This window comes from Onychostruthus taczanowskii, unplaced genomic scaffold (genome assembly GCF_017590055.1).
Source record: "Onychostruthus taczanowskii isolate IOZ18803 unplaced genomic scaffold, ASM1759005v1 scaffold497, whole genome shotgun sequence".
In the NCBI taxonomy this organism is placed as follows: Eukaryota; Metazoa; Chordata; class Aves; order Passeriformes; family Passeridae; genus Onychostruthus; species Onychostruthus taczanowskii.
This window is the reverse complement of record NW_024502535.1, coordinates 1-17,742: the sequence shown is the minus strand read 5'-3', so window position 1 is coordinate 17,742 and position 17,742 is coordinate 1. Positions and strand designations below refer to the sequence as shown.

Below are 17,742 nucleotides of genomic sequence, written 5' to 3'. Positions count from 1 at the left end.
CGGGGGTCACACGGGTGGGGGAGGGGCTGAGGCTCCCCAGACCCCTCCCCCACCCCCCCATGAGGAATTTGGGGCCCTCCCGGAGATCGTGGGGACCCCCAGAGTCGTTAATGAGCACAAAGAGCGCTCGGGCTGCTAATTACCCAGCTAATTAATGAATCACTGATGTAAAAATTTATTTAATTTTAGCTAATGAATCATTATAATTCATTCTATATATTTAATTAACCACCAATTTATTAATTCACTTCAGTTAATTAATTAACCACAAAATAATTAATTTAATTTTAGCTAATCAATCACTAATTATAATTACTTTTAGCTAATTAATCACTATATATAATTCGTTTTACCTAACTGATTAATCACTAGCTAAAATTCATTTTACCTAATCACCGATTAATTAATTAATTTTAGCTACTTAATTGCTAGTTATCATTCATTTCAGCTAAGTAATTAATTGCCAATTTAATAATTTAATTTTAGCTAAATAGTTGTTAATTATAATTAATTTTAGCTAGACAGTTAATAACGAATTTAATATTTATAGCTAATTCGTTGCTAATTGTAATTAATTTTAGCTAATTAATCACCAATTTATGTAACTTCAGCTAATTAATGAACAGTTAATTATACTTACTTTTAGATAATTAATGACTAATTATAACCAATTTCAGATCATTAACCACCAATTTATTGATTTAATTTTAGCTACCTAATTAATCACTAATTATAATTTACTTTAACTAACTAACCCCCAACTATAATTCACTTTAGCTAATCAATGAGTCCCCAGTTATTACTCATTTCTGCTACCTCATCAATCCCTAATTAGGGCTGCTAACGAACCCCGCGCGGCGCTGGGGGGAGGGGCCAGGGTCGGGCTCAGATCTCGGCGTTTTGGTCAATTCCTCCCTCCTGGAGACTTTCGCACCGTCTCGTTTTGGGTCGGAAAGAGGAGAAAACGGGAAAGAGAGAAGAGAAGGAGACGAAAGGGGCTACTCACAGATCCGGGGGGCAAAAAAGTCCTTTGGGCCCCTCCTGGGGGGCTGCTCTTACCCGCGGCTGCTCCCAGCGCGCCCCGGCCCTGCGGCACAGGCGACAGTCACCACGCGGCCCGCAACGGCCGGAATCGGCCCCGAAACGGCCCAAAACGGCCCCGAAACGGCCAGAATCGGCCCCAAAACGGGCAGAATCGGCCCCAAAACGGCCCAAAACGGCCAGAAACGGCCCCGAAATGGCCCAAACCGGCCATAAATGGTCCCAAAACGGCCCCAAAACGGCCGGAATCGGCCCCGAAACGGCCCAAAACGGCCCCAAAATGGCCCAAAACGGCCAGAAACGGTCCAAAACCGGCCAGAAACGGCCCCAAAACGGCCCAAAACGGCCAGAAAAGGTCCCGAAATGGCCAGAAACGGCCCCAAAACGGCTCAAAACGGTCCCGAAATGGCCAAAACCGGCCAGAAATGGCCCCAAAACGGCTCAAAACGGTCCCAAAACAGCCAGAAACGGCCAAAAACGGCCAGAAACGGCCCAAAATGGTCCCAAAACGGGGCCCAGCCGCGGCCACGGCACCCCCAGAACCCCCGGGGATGGGGGCGTTCCGGAATGTTCCTTGGGGTGCTCCTGGAGTGCTCTGGAATGTTCCTTGGAATGTTCCTGGAGGTGTTTCTGGAATGTTCTTGGAGGTGTTTCTGGAATGTTCCTTGGGGTGTTCTTGGAGGTGTTTCTGGAATGTTCCTTGGAATGTTCCTGGAGGTGTTTCTGGAATGTTCCTTGGGGTGTTGCCGGAATGTTTCTGGAATGTTCCTTGGGGTGTTCCTGAAATGTTCTTGGGGTGTTGCTGGAATGTCCCTGGAAGTGTTTCTGGAATGTTCCTTGGGGTGTTGCAGGAATATTCTTGGAATGTTCTTGGAGGTGTTTCTGGAATGTTCCTGAAAGTGTTTCTGGAATGTTCCTTGGGGTGTTCCTGAAATGTTCTTGGGGTGTTGCTGGAATGTTCCTTGGAATGTTCTTGGAAGTGTTTCTGGAATGTTCCTTGGGGTGCTGCTGGAATGTTCTTGGAAGTGTTTCTGGAATGTTCCTTGGGGTGCTGCTGGAATGTTCTTGGAAGTGTTTCTGGAATGTTCCTTGGGGTGCTGCTGGAATGTTCTGGAATGTCCTTGGGGTACTGCTGAAGGTATTTCCGGAATGTTCCTTGGGGTGTTGCGGGAATGTTCGTGGAATGTTCCTTGGAATGTTCTTGGGATGTTGCTGGAACATTCCTGGACGTGTTTCTGGAATGTTCCTGGGAGTTTTCTTGGAATGTTCCTTGGAGTGTTGCCAGAATGTTTCTGGAATGTTCTTTGGAATGTTCCTTGGTGTGTTGCTGGAATGTTCCTGGAACATTCCTTGAGGTGTTCCTGGGGTGTTGCTGGAATGTTCCTTGGAATGCTGCTGGAATGTTCCTGAGGTGTTTCTGGAATGTTCCTGGGGGGTGTTCCTGGAATGTTTCTGGAACATTCCTTGAGGTACTCTCGGAACATTCCCGGAGTGTTCCTGGAATGTTCTTTAGGGTGTTGCCAGAATGTTTCTGGAATGTTCCGGAGGTGTTGCTGGGGTGTTCTTGGAATGTTCCTGGAATGTTCCAGGCGTGTTTTTGGGGCGTTGCTGGAATGTTCCTGGGGGTGTTCTTGGAAGTGTTTCTGGAATGTTCTTTGGGTGTTGCTGGAATGTTCTTGGAGGTGCTGGTGGAACGTTCCTCGGAATGTTCTTGAGGTGTTCCTGGAATGTTTCTGGAACGTTCCTGGGGGTGTTCTTGAATGTTCCTGAAATGCTCCTGGGGTGTTGCTGGAACATTCCCAGGGGTGTTCCTTGGAATGTTCCTTGGGGTGTTTCTGGAATGTTCCTGGGGGTTTGGGCCCCCCCCCCCAGCCCAGATTTGGTGGGTTTGGGGTTTTTGGGAGGTGACGGCACCTCGGGGATGCTCAGGAGAGGTCCTGAAACCCCCAAAAAGGGCCTTGGGTGGTCCCAAAACCACTGAATCTTGGCATGGAATGAACAGGAGCTCCTAAAATCCCTGAAATTTTGTCATGGAAGAGAAAAGAGTTCCTAAAATCCCTGAAATTTTGTCATGGAAGAGAAAAGAGCTCCCCAGAACCCTGGGATTTTGTCTTTCGAGTGAGACGATTCCTAAAACCATCAAAAAATGGTCTGGGGTGGAAGAGAATTCCAAAAACCACCAGAAATGGTCTTGGAAGATCAAGTGTGGTGAGGAAGTTCCTAAAAAACCCCCAGGAGATGATCTGGGAAGGGAGAGAATTCCTAAAAATGACCAAAAATGGCCTTGAAAAGGAGAGAATTCCTAAAAACCCCCGAAATCAGGTCTTGGAAAGGAGAGAATTCCTAAAATTCACCCAAATTGTGCCTTGGAAGCGCCAAAATTTCCATTAATGTTCTTGGGTTGTGTCCATGTTGCTGAAATCCTAAAAACCATCGAGTTTTGTGCCTTGGAAGTGAAAGAATTCCCATGAAATGCTCTTGGGTTGTGTTGATGTTGAGAAAATTCCTAAATTTTGCCCAAATTCTGTCTTGGAAGTGTGAGAATTCCTAAGAAATGCTCTTGGATTGTGCTGATGAATTCCTAAAATTCGCCCAAATTGTGCCTTGGAAATGAGAGAATTCCTAAGTAATATTCTTGGATTGTGCTGATGGTGCTGAAATTCCTAAAATTCACCCAAATTGTGCCTTGGAAGTGCCAAAACTCCCATTAAATGCTCCCGAGTTGTGTTGAGAGAATTCCTAAAATTCATCCAAACTGTGCCTTGGAGATGAGGAAATTCCCATTAAATGTTCTTGGAATGTGTTGATGTTGAGAGAATTCCCAAAATTTGCTCAAATTGTGCCTTGGAAATGAGAGAATTCCTAAGAATTGTTCTTGGGTTGTGTTGATGAATTCCTAGATTTGCCCAAATTGTGCTTTGGAGGTGCCAAAATTCCCATGAAATCCTCTTGGGTTGTGTTGATGTTGCTGAAATCCTAAAAACCATCAAGTTTTGTGCCTTGGGAATGAGAGAATTCCTAAAAAAAATTCTTGGGTTGTGTTGATGTTGAGAGAATTCCTAAAATTTGCCCAAATTGTGCCTTGGAAATGAGAGAATTCCTTAAAAAAACACTCTTGGCTTGTGTTGATGTTGAAAGAGTTCCCATGAACCACCAGGTTTTGTGTCCTTGGAAATGAGAGAATTCCCATGAAATATTCCTGGGTTGTGTTGATGTTGAGAGAATTCCCAAAACCCACTTGGTTTGTGACATGGAAATGAGAAAATTCCTAAAAAATGCTCCTGGGCTGTGTCCATGTTGCTGAAATCCTAAAAACCATCAAGTTTTGTACCTTGGAAGTGCCAAAATTCCTAAAAAATGTTCTTGGGATGTGTCCGTGTTGCTGGAATCCTAAATTTTGCCCAGATTGTGCCTTGGAAATGAGAGAATTCCTAAAAAATGTTCTTGGGTTGTGTCCGTGTTGCTGGAATCCTAAAAACCACCGGGTTTTGTGTCTTGGGAGTGAGAGAATTCCCATGAAATGCTCTTGGGTTGTGTTGATGGTGCTGGAATTCCTAAAATTCACCCAAACTGTGCCTTGGAAGTGCCAAAATTCCCGTTAAATGTTCTTGGAGTGTGTCCATGTTGCTGAAATCCTAAAAACCACCAGGATTTGTGCCTTGGGAGTGAGAGAATTCCCATGAAATGCTCTTGGGTTGTGTTGATGGTGCTGGAATTCCTAAAATTCACCCAGATTGTGCCTTGGAAATGAGAGAATTCCCGTGAAATGCTCTTGGGTTGTGTTGATGTTGAGAGAAATCCTAAAATTCACCCAGATTGTGCCTTGGAAATGAGAGAATTCCTAAAAAAATGCTCCTGGGTGGTGTTGATGTTGAGAGAATTCCTAAAACCCACTGTGTTTGTGCCTTGGAAATCAGAGAATTCCTAAGAAAACGCTCTTGGGATGTGCTGGTGGTGCTGAAATCCTAAAAAACTCCAGGTTTTGTGCCTTGGAAGTGCCAAAATTCTCGTTAAATGTTCTCTGGTTGTGTTGATGAATTCCTAAAATTCACCCAAACTGAGCCTTGGAAGTGCCAAAATTCCCATGAAATGTTCTTGGAGTGTGTCCATGTTGCTGAAATCCTAAAAACCATCAAGTTTTGTGCCTTGGAAATGAGAGAATTCCTAAAAAAATGCTCCTGGGTGGTGTTGATGTTGAGAGAATTCCTAAAACCCACTGTGGTTGTGCCTTGGAAATCAGAGAATTCCTAAGAAAACGCTCTTGGGATGTGCTGGTGGTGCTGAAATCCTAAAAAACTCCACTAAAATTCACCCAAATTGTGCCTTGGAAGTGCCAAAATTCCCATTACATGTTCTTGGGTTGTGTTGATGTTGAGAGAAATCCTAAAATTCACCCAAATTGTGCCTTGGAAGTGCCAAAATTCCCATGAAATGTTCTTGGGTTGTGTTGATGAATTCCTAAAATTCACCCAAACCGTGCCTTGGAAGTGCCAGAATTCCCATGAAATGTTCTTGCTGGTGGTGCTGAAATCCTAAAAAACTCCAGGTTTTGTGCCTTGGAAGTGCCAAAATTCTCGTTAAATGTTCTCTGGTTGTGTTGATGAATTCATAAAATTCACCCAAACTGTGCCTTGGAAGTGCCAAAATTCCCATGAAATGTTCTTGGGTTGTGTTGATGAATTCCTAAAATTCACCCAAACTGTGCCTTGGAAGTGCCAAAATTCTCGTTAAATGTTCTCTGGTTGTGTTGATGAATTCCTAAAATTCACCCAAACTGAGCCTTGGAAGTGCCAAAATTCCCATGAAATGTTCTCGGGTTGTGTTGATGTTGAGAGAAATCCTAAAGTTCACCCAAACTGTGCCTTGGAAAGGAGAGAATTCCTAAGAAATGCTCTTGGGTTGTGTCCATGTTGCTGAAATTCCTGAAACCCACCGGGTTTTGTGCCTTGGAAATGAGAGAATTCCTAAAAAACCCCAAATGGTTCGTGGGTTGTGTCCACGTTGAGAGAATTCCCAAAAACCAGTGAGTTTTGTACCTTGGAAATCAAAAAATTCCCACGAAATGCTCCCGGGTTGTGTTGATGAATTCCTAAATTTGCCCAAATTGTGCCTTGGAGAGAATTCCTAAGAAACGCTCCTGGGTTGTGCTGATGGTGTTGAAATTCCTAAAATTCACCCAAACTGTGCCTTGGGATTGCCACAATTCCCATGAAACGCTCCCGGGTTGTGTTGATGTTGAGAGAATTCCTAAAACTCCCCCAAACTGTGCCTTGGAAATGAGAGAATTCCTAAAAAATGTTCCTGGGCTGTGTCCATGTTGCCGTGTCCCTCGCCGGGGGGTCCCACTGGTGTTGGTGATTTTTTTGGGGGTTTTTTTTTGGGGTTCTGGTGTTTTTATTCTCCTGGATTTTGATTTTTTGGGGGTTGCTTGGCCCCCCCCGTGTGTGGTGTGAGGGTGGGAGGAGGAGCAGGAGGAGGAGGAGGAGGAGGAAGAGGAGGAGGCGAGGCTGAATCCAAACCCCCCCGGCCCCCAATTTTTGGGAAGGATCCCTGGAACCTCCCTTTTTTTTGGGAAAGATCCCCAAATTTTGGGAAGGACCCCCTGGGGCCCCCCCAGTTTTGGGAAAGATCTCCCCGATTTTTGGGAAGGATCCCTGGAACCCCCCAATTTTGGGAAAGATCCCTAAATTTTGAGAAGGATCCCTGGAACCCCCCCAATTTTGGGAAGGACCCCCTAGCTCTGCGCCATTGCTTCCCAACCTGGAACTGGGGCCTCAAAAATGTGAGAATGTCCCAAAAAAACCCCAAAATAACCCCAAAAATGGAGGGAGAAACTGGATTTGGGAAGCAAATGGGAAATTTGGGGTTCTCCCCCCACGTTATAACTGCACCAGGCGTGTCACCTCAGGTGTGACCCCACTCCAGGTGTGTCACCCCTCTAGGTGTGTCACCCCTCTAGGTGTGTGACACTCTTCAGGTAATGTGACCTCTCCAGGTGTGTCACCTCTCCAGCTGTGTCACCCCCCCCACGTGTGTCACCCCTCCAGGTGTGTGACCCTCTCTCTAGGTGTGTCTCCTCTCCAGGTATGTCACCTCTCCAGCTGTGTCACCCCCCCCACGGGGGTCACCCCTCCAGGTGTGTGCCCCTCTCTCTAGGTGTGTCTCCTCTCCAGGTATGTCCCCTCTCCAGCTGTGTCACCCCCCCCACGGGGGTCACCCCTCCAGGTGTGTGCCCCTCTCTCTAGGTGTGTCTCCTCTCCAGGTATGTCCCCTCTCCAGCTGTGTCACCCCCCCCACGGGGGTCACCCCTCCAGGTGTGTGCCCCTCTCTCTAGGTGTGTCTCCTCTCCAGGTATGTCCCCTCTCCAGCTGTGTCACCCCCCCCACGGGGGTCACCCCTCCAGGTGTGTGCCCCTCTCTCTAGGTGTGTCTCCTCTCCAGGTATGTCCCCTCTCCAGCTGTGTCACCCCCCCCACGGGGGTCACCCCTCCAGGTGTGTGCCCCTCTCTCTAGGTGTGTCTCCTCTCCAGGTATGTCCCCTCTCCAGCTGTGTCACCCCTCCAAGTGTGTGACCCTCTCTCCAGGTATGTGACCTCTCCAGGTGTGTCACCTCTCCAGGTGTGACCCCTCTCCAGCTGTGTCACCCCTCCAGGTGTGTCACCCCCCAGGCTCCAGGTGGGAAAGCAATGGCTCCTCCCTTTTTCCAAACCTCCCAAAATCCCAGGGATCGTCCCAAAGCTGGGGCGGGGCCGTGGCCCCTCCCTCCCTGGTGCCCACCTGGCCCAGGTGAGGCTGCCCTGCCTTACCTGTCCCACTCAGGTTGGGGTTGGTGTAGTCCCAGGTGTCCTGGTCGTTCTTGAACACGTTCAGGCGGCTGGGCTGGGGGGGCAGGGGGGTTGGCACCTGCCCACCTGTGCCCAGGTACCCCCAGGTGTGTCCCCAGGTACCCCCAGGTGTGTCCCCAGGTACCCCCAGGTGTGTCCCCAGGTGTGCCCAGGTGTCTCCCAGGTGCCCCCAGGTGTGTCCCCAGGTGTGCCCCAGATATCCCCAGGTGATCCCAGGTGTGCCCAGGTGCCCCCAGGTGTCCCCAGGTGTGCCCCAGGTGTGTCCCAGCTGTGCCCAGGTGCCCCCAGGTGTGTCCAGGTGCCCCCAGGTGTGTCCCAGGTGTCCCCAGGTGCCCCCAGGTGATCCCAGGTATGCCCAGGTGCCCCCAGGTGTGCCCAGGTGCTCCCAGGTGTGTCCCAGGTGTGTCCCAGGTGCTCCCAGGTGCCCCCAGGTGCTCCCAGGTGCCCCCAGGTGATCCCAGGTATGCCCAGGTGCCCCCAGGTGTGCCCAGGTGCTCCCAGGTGTGTCCCAGGTGTGTCCCAGGTGCTCCCAGGTGCCCCCAGGTGATCCCAGGTATGCCCAGGTGCCCCCAGGTGTGCCCAGGTGCCCCCAGGTGTGCCCACCTTGGCGTACTCGATCTTGAGGGTGCAGCAGCCCGAGTAGATGTCGGCGCCGTTGAGCGAGGCCTTGGCGCGCTGCGCGCTCTGCACCGAGTCGAACGTGCCCCGGGGTCAAGGAGAACAAACCCCGGGCTTTGGGGCAATTCCCCAGGGATTTGGGAACTCCTGATGGGATTTGGGGCAATTCCCGAGGGATTTGGGAACTCCTGATGGGATTTGGGACTGGGCAATTCCCGAGGGATTTGGGATCGGGAGAATTCCCAAGGGGATTTGGGATTGGGGATTTCCCAAGGAATTTGGGAATTTCTGACGGGGATTTGGAAATTCCTGACAGGATTTGGGACTGGGGGAATTCCTAATGGCATTTGGACTGGGGGAATCCCTGAAGGGAGTTGGGATTGGGGGAATTCCTGATGGGATTTAGGGAATTCCCAACTGGATTTTGGGAATTCCTGAGGGAATCTGAGGAATTTTGGGACCTCAGGGAGGTGGGGACACGGGGACAGCCTCGCTCTGAGCCATTCAGGGGAGCTCAGATCCCTGGGATCCCCATTGCTGAGGGAACTGGGGCACTGGGATTTCGGGGACCCCCCAAAATCCCCAAATTCCAGTTGGGATATTCCACCATGGCCTGCACGCCGTTCTTGCGGAAGATGACGATGCGCTGCACCGGCCCGCAGGGGTTGCAGATGGTGTAGAGCACGTCCTGGGGGGAAAGGGGGGTCAGGGGCACCTCAAAACCCACCTGGGACCCCAAAAGCTGACACAAAATTCCAAAAGTATAGCCCAGGGCTCCAAACACCCACCTGGGACCCCAAAAATACAGCCCAGGACCCCCAAAATGAAGCCAGGACACCCCAAAACCCACCATGGTGATGGAGTAGATGGGGTTGAGGATGGTGAAAGTTGAGGATGGCACATTGTTGGTGACCCCAAACCCCAATAAAAATCCAATAAATCCCAATAAAAACCCAATATACCCCAACAAAACCCCAACAAGCCCCCCAGAGCCCCCTCACCGTGGTGATGGAGTAGATGGGGTTGAGGATGGTGAAGAGCAGCACCTTGCTGGTGACCCTAAACCCCAACAAATCCCAACAAAACCCCAAGAGACCCCCCAGAGCCCCCTCACCATGGTGATGGAGTAGATGGGGTTGAGGATGGTGAAGAGCAGCACGTTGTTGACGCCGCGCGCGTCGTCGCTGTCCCCGGGCCGCGAGATCTTCTGGCTGGTGGAGTAGTTGACGAAGGCGGGGTGGCCGGCGAAGTAGATCTGGTTGTCGGCCGCGTAGTTGACGGCGTTGCAGGCGCCCAGGATGTCCTCGAACTCCACCAGGGCCTGACGCTTCTTTGGCATCACCACCACGTAGCTGGGACGGGGGGACACGGTCACCGGGGTGGCATCAGCCCATGGTGTCACCACCCTGTGGTGCCATCACCCTGTGGTGGCATCACCTTGTGATGGCATCAGGCCACGGTGTCACCATTCCACGGTGTCACCACTCCACGGTGTCACCACCCTATGGTGTCACCACCACACAGCTAGGACATGGCCGCCGCGGTGGCATCACCTCGTGGTGTCATCACCCCGGTGCCTCGTGTCCCCAGCACACTGTCCCCACCCTGGGGTCCTCAGTGTCCCCAGCAGAGTCCCCTCCACGTTCCCTGGTGTTCCCAGCACGCTATCTCCAGCACAATGTCCCCACCCTGGTGTCCCCAGCACATTGTCCTCACCCCTGTGTCCCCACCCCACTGTCCTCATCATGTGCCCAGCACACTGTCCCCAGAGTGTCCCCGCCACACTGTCCCCACTATGTGCCCCAAGTCCCCTCCATGTCCCCCCAGTATCCCCACCCCTCTGTCCCCTGTCCCCAGAGCGTCCCCATGTCCCCACTCCAGTGTCCCCAGTACACTGACACTGTCCCCACCGTGTCCCCAGTGTCCCCACCTGATGGGCCCGAACTCCTGCAGCGCCTCCACCAGGTCGGCCTCCACGATGCCATCGATGAGGCCGCGGATGTGAACCACGGGCGATGCCGGCGTCTTGTGGGGGTCCTCGTAGTTCTCCTGGGGACACCGAGGAGTTGGGGACACCCCTGTGGGCTGGGGGACATCCCTGTGGGGGTGGGGGACATCCCTGTGGGGGTGGGGGACATCCCTGTGGGGGTGGGGGACATCCCTGTGGGGCTGGGGGACATCCCTGCCAGGCTGGGGACACCCTGTGGGGCTGGGGGACATCCCTGCCAGGCTGGGACATCCCTGTGGGGCTGGGGGACATCCCTGCCAGGCTGGGGACATCCCTGTGGGGCTGGGGGACATCCCTGCCAGGCTGGGGACATCCCTGTGGGGCTGGGGGACATCCCCGCTGGGTTTGGGGACACCCCTGTGGGGCTGGGGGACACCCCTGTGGGGCTGGGGGACATCCCTGCCAGGCTGGGGACACCCCTGGGGGGCTTGGGGACACTCCACAACCACGGGGACACCCCCAAACCCCACAGCTTTGGGGCCAGGCCGAGTAGAGATGGGGCCCTACACCCCTTAAATTTAAACTTCCTCAAAAGAGCATTTTACAACCACAATATTTGCCCCCACTCAGTATTTACCCCCAATATTTATCCCCTCAAAAAAGTTTTTTTATTCCCTCTCAGCATTTACTCCCCAATATTTCCTCATAATATTTATCTCCTCATAGATGATCTTCCCCCCATTTCCCCCCAATACTTCTACCCTCAGAAATCCTTCATCTTCTCTCAGTATTTGCCCTCCAATATTTACCCCTTCACAGCAATTTTTTTACCTCCTCTGAATATTTACTCCCTCAAGGGAAACCTTTTATCACCCCCCCTCAGTATCTGCCCCTTCAGAGAAAATATTTTGCCCCCCTCACTATCTACCCCCCAATATTTACCCCTCAAACGGGATCTTCTGCCCCGCTCAGCCCTTCCCGCCATGTTTGTCCCCTCAGAATCCCCCTCCCCACAACTTCCCCCCTCACACAAATCTCTTTCCCACCCTCAGCTCCTCTTTCCCCCTTTAACCTTTCATGAGGGTCTCCTACACCCCCTCAGCCCCTCCCGCCACTTTTTCCCCCTCACAGGAGCTCTTTAACCTCTCTCAGCCCCTCCCGCCATTTCTGTCCCCTCACAGGAGCTCTTTTACCTCCCTCAGCCGGTTCCCGCCATTTTTGCCCCCTCAGAGAAGCTGGTTTACCCCCCTCAGCCCTTCCCGCCATTTTTGTCCCCTCACAGGAACTCTTTAACCCCCTCAGCCCTTCCCGCCATTTTCTCCCCCTCACAGGAGCTCTTTCCCCCACTTTAGCCCCCGCCGCCACATTTACCCCCCTCACAGCCTCCTTCCCCCCCTCAAGGAGCTGTTCTGCCCCCGCTCCCCACACCAAACCCCTTCCCCGCTTTCCCCCGGCTCTCACCGATCCTCCCGCGCCGGCCCCGCCGCCCGCGCCCCCCGGCCCACCGGGCCCATGAGGCGGCGCCTCCGCGCTCTCGGTTTTCAGGCGTTTAGGGGCTCTCCCGCCTTCGCTGCCGCCACCGCCGCCGTAATATCGGCCAGAACCGCCGCCGCCGCCGCCCGTAGCCATCTTCCCCATGTCGGCTCCGCGCCCGCCACCCTCGGCGCCCTGAGGGCCGCGCCACCGCCGCCGCGACATGGCGCCCAGCTCCGCCGTCCCGCCCACGACACGCCCCCATTGGCCCGCCCACGCGTCAATCAAGGCGGTCCGGGCATGCTATTGGCTGACGCCGTTCCCGCCACACCCGCGACGCCGCACGCCGTTGTGATTTGCTCCGTCACAGATAATACCCCGCGCCTATTGGTCCGCCGAGCTGCCCATCAGTGCCATCCTGAGAACCCCATTGGTCGTCGTGCGCTACGGTCTGCCCGCCCACCGCGCTGATTGGAGGAGCTGTTGCCTGTCAGGGCGAGGCCCCGCCCTTCTTCTTGTCCAACCCGCAGATCCCGCCTCCCTCTTCCCACAGCGCCCTTCGGTCGCGGCGCCCCCGCCATTGCCGCCACAAGACGTCGATCAACATCATCCGGCCACCATTGGCTCATCTCGAGGAGCCCCGGCCGCTGGTCTCGCACACCGGGCATGCCGCTCACTCATTGGCTGGGCTGTACGTCAATCAACGCCCACAACCTCAGCGCCGCGCTCTAATTGGTCGATTTGCTTTTGTTTTCACTCGGGATTGGTCGGCGCGGGGCCTGTGGGACGTTCCCCCCTCCTCAGAGTTAGTGCAGGAGCGACTGGGAGGGCACTGGGGGTAACAGGGAGCCCTGGTCCTCCCGTCCGCACGGGGGCGCACTCCCTCCTCGCCTCATCTCAACCCCGCCCCCTCGCACTCTCATTGGCCACAATCCTCGCGGCTCCAACCAATCACCGCTCTCCTCTCATTCCCGCCATCCGCCACCCAATCATCTCAGCCCGTTCATTCACCCCGGCCACGTGAGCGCGCTATTTTTGCTGGGGAGGCGGCGCCTCGACCAATCGCCGTGAGGGGCGGGAGCCCTCGGCCAATCAGGAATGAGGGGGCGGGGCTCCGTCGTGAGGGGCTGGCACCGCCCCCTCCCCAATTCGGGGGTCCCGGAGCCTCCTCAGGAACGAAACGGCCCCAAAATGGCCCCAAAATGGCCCAAAACGACCCCGAACCCTTTAAAACCGCCTCGCTCCGGCTCCAGCGCTTTATTGGAACAACATTTTGGGGTTTGTATTTTTGGGGAGGGGGCTCAGCCCCCCATTTCTGCCCAAAAAGGGGGTGGGAGAGGGGGGGGGGTCGCAAAATCCCCGCACGAAAGAACCTTTAAATTGTGAAACCTCTGAAAATGAGGGGAAATGGGAGTTACAAGGGGGATTGGGGGTGGTCTGAGGGGGTTTTGGGGTTCCCACATCAAAACTCCCCCAAAAATGCAATAAAATCAAAGAGAAAATGGGAATAAATGGGATTAAATGGGGATTTTTGGGGGTCCCGAGGGTTTCAGAGAACACCAAGACCCCCAAAACTCCTTTTAACTATCTAACCACCCCCCAAAAAATACTTCAACCCCCAAAAAACCCAATAAAATATAGAAATAAAGAGACTAAACGGGGTTTTGGGAAAATTTTGGAGGAAAGGCCCGAATAATCTTTAAACAGTTAAACCCCCTCCAAAAAAAAAAACCACTTTAAACATTGGGAAACCCCCAAAAAAACGCGAAAAAAGGCGGAAAAATCACGGAAAAAAGGCGGGAAATCATGGAAAAAAGGCGGGAAATCATGGAAAAAAGGCGGGAAATCACGGAAAAAAGGCGGGAAAAAGGGGAATGAGGAGGAAAGGAGGGGAATTTTGGGTTTTTTCAGACGATCATCTCCAGCTGCCGGGCGTACTCGATGACCTGCGTGGCCAGCTCCGTGGAGGGGATCGGGGGGTCCTCGGCCTTCTGCTGCCGCCCCCCGAAGCTGTAGTAGTTGGAGGGGCCCAGCACCCAGCCCCGCTGGGAGAGAGGGGGAAACAGGGGGAAAAAAGGGGTTAAAAGGGGGGAAAAAGGGGTTTGGGGTATTTTTGGGTGATTTTTTTGTGATTTTCTGGGTGATTTTTTGGGGGGGATTTAGGGGGTTTGGGGTGGGTATTGGGGGGTTTGGGGAAGGTTAGAAGGGGATCTGGGGTCTTTCAGGGTGGTTTGAGGTGTTTGAGACCATTTTTGGGGTGTTTCAAACTGTTTTAGGGGTGGTTTTGGGGTATTTCAGACTGTTTTTAGGGTGTTCCAGACCATTTTTGGGGTGTGGCAGACCATTCTGGGGTGTTTTGGGGTGTTTTGTGGTGTTCTGGGGGTGTCTCGGGGTGTTTTTGGGTGTTCTGGGGTGTTTTAGGGGTGTTTTGGGGTGTTCTGGGGGTGTTTTGGGGTGTTTTTTGGGTGTTTTTGGGTGTTCTGGGGTGTTTTTGGGGTGTTCTGGGGGGTTTTAGGGTGTTTTTGGGGTGTTTTAGGGTGTTCTGGGGGTGTTTCGGGGTGTTCTGGGGTGTTCTAGGGTGTTTTAGGGTGTTTTTGGGGTGTTTTAGGGTGTTTTTGGGTGTTCTGGGGGTGTTCTGGGTTTAGTGTTAGGGTTAGTTTTAGGGTTAGTGTTAGGGCTATGTTTAGGGTTAGGGTTAGGGTTAGGGTTTGGGTTAGGGTTAGGGTTAGGGTTAGGGTTTGGGTTAGGGTTAGGGTTAGGGTTAGTGTTAGGGTTAGTTTTAGGGTTAGTGTTAGGGCTATGTTTAGGGTTAGGGTTAGGGTTAGGGTTTGGGTTAGGGTTAGGGTTAGGGTTAGGGTTTGGGTTAGGGTTAGGGTTAGGGTTAGTGTTAGGGTTAGTTTTAGGGTTAGTGTTAGGGCTATGTTTAGGGTTAGGGTTAGGGTTAGGGTTTGGGTTAGGGTTAGGGTTAGGGTTAGGGTTTGGGTTAGGGTTAGGGTTAGGGTTAGTGTTAGGGTTAGTTTTAGGGTTAGTGTTAGGGCTATGTTTAGGGTTAGGGTTAGGGTTAGGGTTTGGGTTAGGGTTAGGGTTAGGGTTAGGGTTTGGGTTAGGGTTAGGGTTAGGGTTAGTGTTAGGGTTAGTTTTAGGGTTAGTGTTAGGGCTATGTTTAGGGTTAGGGTTAGGGTTAGGGTTTAGGGTTAGGGTTAGGGTTAGGGTTTGGGTTAGGGTTAGGGTTAGGGTTAGTGTTAGGGTTAGGGTTAGGGTTAGGGTTTGGGTTAGGGTTAGGGTTAGGGTTAGGGTTAGGGTTAGGGTTAGGGTTAGGGTTAGGGTTAGGGTTAGGGTTAGGGTTAGGGTTAGGGTTAGGGTGTTTTTGGGTGTTCTGGGGGTGTTTTGGGGTGTTTTGGGTTGTTTTGGGTGTTTCGGGGGTGTTTTTGGGCTGTTTCAGATCATTTTGGCGGTGTTTTTGGGGTGTTTTGGGGGTGTTCTGGGGTGTTTTTGGGGTGTTCTGGGGCTGTTTTGGGGTGTTCTGGGCTGTTTTGGGGTGTTTTTGGGTGTTCTGGGGGTGTTTTGGGGTGTTTTTGGGCTGTTTTAGGGTGTTTTTGGGTGTTTTTTGTGTTCGGGGTACCTTCTTGGCGTAGTCGGTCATCTTGCGGGGCGAGCTGAAGAACAGGATCCGCGCGGCCTCGGGGAACAGGATGGGTGTTTCGGGGTGTTCTGGGGTGTTCTAGGGTGTTTTAGGGTGTTTTTGGGGTGTTTTAGGGTGTTTTTGGGTGTTCTGGGGGTGTTTTGGGGTGTTTTGGGTTGTTTTGGGTGTTTCGGGGGTGTTTTTGGGCTGTTTCAGATCATTTTGGCGGTGTTTTTGGGGTGTTTTGGGGGTGTTCTGGGGTGTTTTTGGGGTGTTCTGGGGCTGTTTTGGGGTGTTCTGGGCTGTTTTGGGGTGTTTTTGGGTGTTCTGGGTGTTCTGGGTACCTTCTTGGCGTAGTCGGTCATCTTGCGGGGCGAGCTGAAGAACAGGATCCGCGCGGCCTCGGGGAACAGGATCCGCTCGTAGGCGGCCTCGATGCAGCCCGCGATCTCGTCCCTGCCACAGGGATTTGGGGGGTCAGGGCGGATTTGGGGGGGTTTGGGGGGTTGGAGGGGGTTTGGGATTTTGGGGGATTTTGGGCTCCCTGACCTGATGGTGTCCAGCAGGATGTCGATGAACTCTGCCCAGCTGAGGGGTCTGGGGCGGTTTTGGGGTGATTTTTGGGGACATTTCAGGGGGGATTTTTGGGGTTTGGGGTTTGGGGTTCAGGGGGATTTTTGGGGTGATTTTGGGGTGATTTTGGGGTGATTTTGGGGCATTTTGGGCTCCCTGACCTGATGGTGTCCAGCAGGATGTCGATGAAGAAGGTGTAGCTCTCTGCTGGGATGTTGCCCTTGGCCAGGAACACTTTGTTGTAGCTGCCTTCCATCAGGTACTGGGGACAAAAATGGGGTAAAAAACACCAAAAATGGGATAAAACACCCCAAAAATGGGATAAAACACCCCAAAAATGGGATGGAGCAACCCAAAAATGGGGTAAAACACACAAAAAATCGGGTAAAACACCCCAAAAATGGGGTAAAAGCCACCAAAATTGGGATGGAACACCCCAAAAATGGGATAGAACAACCTAAAAAGGGATGGAACAACCCAAAAATGGGGTAAAAAACACCAAAAACGGGATGGAACAACCCAAAAATAGAGTAAACCACCCCAAAAATGGGGTAAAAACCACCAAAAATGGGATGGAACAACCCAAAAATGGGATAGAACACCCCAAAAATCGGGTAAAACACACAAAAAGTGGGGTAAAACACCCCAAAAATGGGGTAAAAACCACCAAAAATGGGATGGAACAACCCAAAAATGGGGTAAAACACACCAAAAACGGGATGGAACAACCCAAAAATGGGGTAAAACACACCAAAAATGGGGTAAAAAACACCAAAAACGGGATGGAACAACCCAAAAATAGAGTAAACCACCCCAAAAATGGGGTAAAAACCACCAAAAACAGGATGGAGCACCCCAAAAATGGGGTAAAAAACACCAAAAATGGGGTAAAAAACACCAAAAACGGGATGGAGCACCCCAAAAATGGGGTAAAACACCCCAAAAATGGGGTAAAAACACCAAAAATGGGGTAGAACAACCTAAAAATAGAGTAAAACGCACCAAAATGGGACTAAACAACCCCAAACACGGGGGAAAACACCCCAAAAATGGGATACAACACCCCAAAATGGGATAAAACACCCCAAAAATGAGGTAAACACCCCAAAAATGGGGTAGAACACCCCAAAAATGGCATAAAACACCCCAAAAATGGGGTAAAACACCCCCGAAATTTGGCCAAACCCCCCCAGATCTGCACCAGGGACACGGGGGGCTGGCCCTGTTCCAAAATCACCCCAAAACTGCCCCAAATACCCCCCAAATCCCCATAAATCCCCCCCAGATCCCCCCCAAACCCCCCGAGGNAACACCCCAAAAATGAGGTAAACACCCCAAAAATGGCATAAAACACCCCAAAAATGAGGTAAACACCCCAAAAAATGGGGTAGAACACCCCAAAATGGGGTAAAACACCCCAAAAATGGGACAGAACGCCATGAAGTGGAGTAGAACACCCCAAAAATGAGGTAAACACCCCAAAAAATGGGGTAGAACACCCCAAAAATGGGGTAAACACCCCAAAAATGAGGTAAACACCCCAAAAATGGGGTAAAACACCCCCAAAATTTGGCAAAATCCCCCCAGATCTGCACCAGGGACACGGGGGGCTGGCCCTGTTCC

At 52.0% G+C, this 17,742-nt stretch overlaps 3 protein-coding genes across 4 annotated transcripts; all 3 read right to left on the bottom strand.

Moving 5' to 3' along the window:
* Positions 1-638: 638 nt before the first annotated feature.
* Positions 639-12,448, bottom strand: LOC121341609 (heterogeneous nuclear ribonucleoprotein L-like). 2 transcript variants are annotated; one of them, XM_041415259.1, is made up of 7 exons: positions 11,913-12,448; positions 10,434-10,552; positions 9,618-9,855; positions 9,106-9,191; positions 8,489-8,585; positions 7,847-7,919; positions 639-937 (listed from the first exon to the last, which is right to left on the bottom strand). In XM_041415259.1, exons 1-7 carry the CDS (start codon positions 12,147-12,149, stop codon positions 828-830), a joined length of 960 nt encoding a protein of 319 aa, XP_041271193.1. In that variant the 5' UTR covers positions 12,150-12,448; the 3' UTR covers positions 639-827. The 2 variants fall into 2 exon arrangements, with proteins under 2 accessions (XP_041271193.1, XP_041271194.1); XM_041415260.1 differs by having other exon boundaries at positions 836-1,087; positions 11,913-12,392.
* Positions 1,339-5,637, bottom strand: LOC121341608 (activating signal cointegrator 1 complex subunit 2 homolog). The gene is made up of 2 exons (XM_041415258.1): positions 5,583-5,637; positions 1,339-5,337 (listed from the first exon to the last, which is right to left on the bottom strand). The coding sequence occupies exon 2, from the start codon at positions 2,500-2,502 to the stop codon at positions 1,483-1,485; it is 1,020 nt and encodes a 339-aa protein (XP_041271192.1). The 5' UTR covers positions 2,503-5,337; positions 5,583-5,637; the 3' UTR covers positions 1,339-1,482.
* A 718-nt stretch (positions 12,449-13,166) lies between the features above and the next one.
* On the bottom strand, positions 13,167-16,411 carry PSMD8 (proteasome 26S subunit, non-ATPase 8; the record flags this gene model as incomplete). Its single annotated transcript, XM_041415261.1, has 3 exons — positions 13,167-13,969; positions 15,891-16,002; positions 16,281-16,411. Coding segments are annotated over 3 exons (381 nt in total), but the record flags the coding sequence as incomplete, so codon positions are not given.
* Positions 16,412-17,742: the final 1,331 nt, after the last annotated feature.